Source organism: Borostomias antarcticus (genome assembly GCF_949987555.1).
Source record: "Borostomias antarcticus genome assembly, chromosome: 7".
Classification (NCBI taxonomy): domain Eukaryota; kingdom Metazoa; phylum Chordata; class Actinopteri; order Stomiiformes; family Stomiidae; genus Borostomias; species Borostomias antarcticus.
In genome coordinates, this window is record NC_140240.1 from 29,786,074 (window position 1) to 29,790,227 (window position 4,154).

The 4,154-nt window shown below is 48.0% G+C and overlaps 1 protein-coding gene across 1 annotated transcript in view; it reads left to right on the top strand.

The window, feature by feature from the left end:
- Positions 1–243: 243 nt before the first annotated feature.
- slc44a2 (solute carrier family 44 member 2 (CTL2 blood group)) overlaps positions 244–4,154 on the top strand; it is a gene marked incomplete at its 5' end in the record, with an annotated part of 19,394 nt that continues 15,483 nt past the window's right edge. The window contains one exon of the mRNA XM_084441249.1: positions 244–280. Coding sequence (XP_084297375.1) covers positions 244–280 — 37 coding nt within the window. The remainder of the gene's footprint in view (positions 281–4,154) is intronic.

Here is a 4,154-nt window from a genome sequence, read left to right on the forward strand (position 1 = left end):
CTACAATGCTTTTTTATTCGTCAGCCAAGCCGTCAGTTATCGGATCACATCTCTCATTGGCTGCCGAGCAGACTCCCGAATGCATCATCGTTTGAGACAGTCGATCCACCGCCGCTCCGTTTTGTCGGCGAATAGGATTCGCGTGACACTTATTGATGCTTTTTTCTCCAACATTTCCATGGTAACTGTCCTGTCCAAGATTTGATCAGCAGCAGCCAGGAGAGACGAGGAGTGTTTTCTAGAATGGAATTAGAGGAAAAGAACCCAGACCCTAAGTATGGTAAGAAATATGCCATTTATTTGCATTGCTTTCGCTTTAATTTTTCAAAACGGAGGCTGGAAGAAAATGGAAACAATGACTTGTGATTCAATGGGTGTGGACCTCATGGGTCCCAAGCTGGAGTCCGCCGCATCTTCTTAAAAACTGGCTTCTTCCGAAGTAATCCCGCAATCTTTTGGCGAAAACAGCATCCCTCCGGTCTGCAGCATTGAGCATTGAGCCATATGGGGTTGTTTCCATGTAGAAAACATCCCGATGAATGAAAGGCCGACGGGGAGTGGATAAGGCGTCTCAATCGAGCTCAACAGTGCATCCTTCGTAGGCTACTAATAGAAAGAACCATTCGCAGACTAGGTTTAAATAATAACAAAGCCTTCTCTTTTACACTGCAGGTTTTTAGAAATATTTTCATCCTTTGGAGGAAAGCCTATAACAATAATGTTGATGGAATGACTAAAGTAGGCTATCTAAACAGAATAACTGCACAGTGGCAAGGAAGAACTAATTAGTTGTCAGTGAGTGAGTCACCGACAGCCTGTTTGAAAGCGTAGCTACTGTGAGATTGAGAGAGAGACGCTGTTTGTGTTGTTTTGCTTGGCAAAAAATCAACTGTTCCACACCCCCGTGGATCGTATTGCATGCCATACCGTAACACACACACACACAGGCACACACACACACACACACACACACACACACACACACACACACACACACACACACACACACACACACACACACACACTAATATCCCCCCCCACACACACTCACACACACTCTCTCTCTCTCTCTCTCTCTCTCTCTCCCTCTCTCTCTCTCTCTCTCTCTCTCTCTCTCACACACACACACACACACACACACACACACACACACACACACACACACACACACACACACTAGAAGACAGTGGCTCCTCGATCATCTGCATTTCTATAACAAAACCACAGCTAAAATATTTCTCCAGGCAGAAGCCATGTGTGCCACATTATGACATGTTCCATATCATCATTGTGTTCTCCGCGCAATCCCCAACTATAGGCTTTGGGTTGGGCTGGGTTGTTGTTCGCAGGGAACTGTTGACTCATGAAGTTTCCTCACTAATGTTTTTCTTGCCTTAATCCCGCTGCCATGTCATCACATGTTAGGACGGACTGAGTTCAAACCTCAGCTGATCGAAACCAGCGAGCCTCTGCAGGCGTGGCGTTCTGCCAGTGTGACTCTCTGACCGAGTTTCATATGGGTCAGTCCCAAATTATATCTCATCCTGTAGGTCTTGCATTTCCAAGACCGTATAACAGCACGAATGAGCAGTCCTGGTTGGTCTGCGAGACTCTACACAGCGCAGGGCTGAAGGAACATCCTTACCCAGAACCACTGGCGCGCGCTGCCCTTGTTGCTTTCCTGTTGCCATGAAAACTGGTGTTTTGTTTCCATGGGCTCCCATCCCCCGACTCTTAAGGTCATAAACCGAGCCCCTTAAACTCGACCAAGGCTGACCACAGTAAAACCCGACCACACATTCCAACAAGTGAGCTTCAAGCTAAAACTGCAGGCAGACTGTATATTACAAAATTGGATAGTCTTTTGTAATATGGATATTCAATTACTGTAAATGTATAGTGTAAGCTATAAGCCTAAATATAATGGCAGGATCTTGTATTTTAGCAGTGTTGTAGTTAAATGTTATTGCACAGGTATAGATGGATATGGGTTGCTACAGTATACAGGTTACTGACTGCAGGCTGTCATTGACATTATATAGGCTATATATTACATTACAATCCTAACAATTATTGCATTTAACGTAGGAAAAGCCAAAGTACTACTACTGTACTTGTCAAAACTCACAAGTGCATCTCCTTTCTAAAACAAGTGACTAAGAGCAAGAATAGCAATCTCAAATACAATAGGTGCTTAAGTGGGAGGATCAGAATGTATTTCAGAATGTATATCAGAATGTATATCAGTATTCACATCAGGGGGCGCCTCGGTAGCTCACTGGGTAAGGCGCGCACCATATGAAGGCTAGTCCTTCGCGCGGCGGACCCGGGTTCGATTCCCGGCTCGGGTCCTGTGCCGCATGTCCTCCCCTCTCTCTCTCCCACATTTCCTGTCTCTCTACACTGTCCTATAAGCCCTAAAAAATATCTTGAAAAAAAAAAGAATGTATTCACATCAGTTATTGGCGTGTGTTTTAGTTCGTGGTTCTAGGCCTCGCTGGTGTGTGGCCCCCTGTTTCTCTGACTGTGAGGCCCTCAGCCTGTTCTCTGAATGTGAGGCCTCAGCCTGTTCTCTGACTGTGAGGCCTCAGCCTGTTCTCTGACTGTGAGGCCCTCAGCCTGTTCTCTGACTGTGAGGCCCTCAGCCTGTTCTCTGACTGTGAGGCCCTCAGTCTGTTCTCTGACTGTGAGGCCCTCAGCCTGTTCTCTGACTGTGAGGCCCTCAGTCTGTTCTCTGACTGTGAGGCCTCAGTCTGGGAGACTGCAGCCCAGACGGGCTCCGGCTTGCGCCTGTCTGCCCTGCCTACCAACTAACAGACCCACTCCAAGAGAGACTCAAAGGGCCATAGAGTCGATTTCAAAAAGGCACACACACACGCACCCAAACACATACACACACTCGAACACAGACACACGCGCACACACTCACCCACACACACACACGCTCCCAAACACATACACACACTCGAACACAGACGCACACACACACACACACACACACACACACACACACACACTGTCTGAGTCACAATGATCCTTTGTCATACTGGCCTGTTTGTTCAGCAAACCGTCTCACAGATCGGCTTGTGGATTCCTCCTGATCCATGTAAGGAGAGGAGAGGGGAGAGAAGGGGAGGATTTAGGATTTCGGTTTGGCACACGTCAAGTTTACACACTTTGGAACGGGTTGGACCGACGCCATAGCTCTTCTCTCTACCCAGGAATATGTGACGAATACTGAGTAGCGAACGCCAGAGTGGAGCCTGTCTGCCCAGCTTGTCGAGTTGTGGAGAATAAACCTTGACTTTATCTATGATATTTGTACAAGAAGCAACAACTTTTACAAGAGAGCTCGCTCACTGTGTATGAGGTCAGGCTACTGCTTCTTTGAGGGCAGCTATTAGGCTTGTGTGTGTGTGTGTGTGTGTGTGTGTGTGTGTGTTTGCACCAGAGCAGACCAGGACAGACCTCATCCACTAACCGATAACCCATTATCATCGTCTGGGAGGCGATCATTTGATAATCCCACTGGAACTGTGAGTGGAACACATCCATTATGACATCATCACTCCTCCTCCTCCTCCTCCTCCTCCTCCTCCTCCTCGTCAAATTACCGCCAGGCTCAGTTCCTGTCCAGAAACCACCGTCTCAAAGTCTACACACCCCTCTCTCTCGACACCAGCGTCTAAACTTAAACCCCCCCGACATTTGAGCCCGCTTAGCGCTTGTGTTTAGTTTCGGTTCGGTGATCGGCACGCAATAGTCAAGGCTGAAATCTGCCGTGAGTCAAATATTGATGCGTTTGAACACAAAATCTGTTCAGCATATGAAGAGAAATGAATCAGTCTGTTTCCCCAGGCATTATGATGTCATAATGGATGTGTTCCTGGCCATCAGTCTGTCCATCAGTCTGTCCATTAGTCTATACATGTAACTAGTGAGCACAGAACAAAAGCCAGGGAATTGATTTCTCTGATTCCAGCCCGGGGGCTTCGGTCTCTCAATGGCCGGCATTGTCCTTTACCAGCGCGCTAATGTTGCTCGTCACATGGTCACGGATGTGGGCACACCGGGTCGCGGGTCACGTGGGTCCGGAGGCGGGCGCGTGGCCAGGGGACACATGTGGGACGCCGCTAATCGGTCAGCGATCCGAC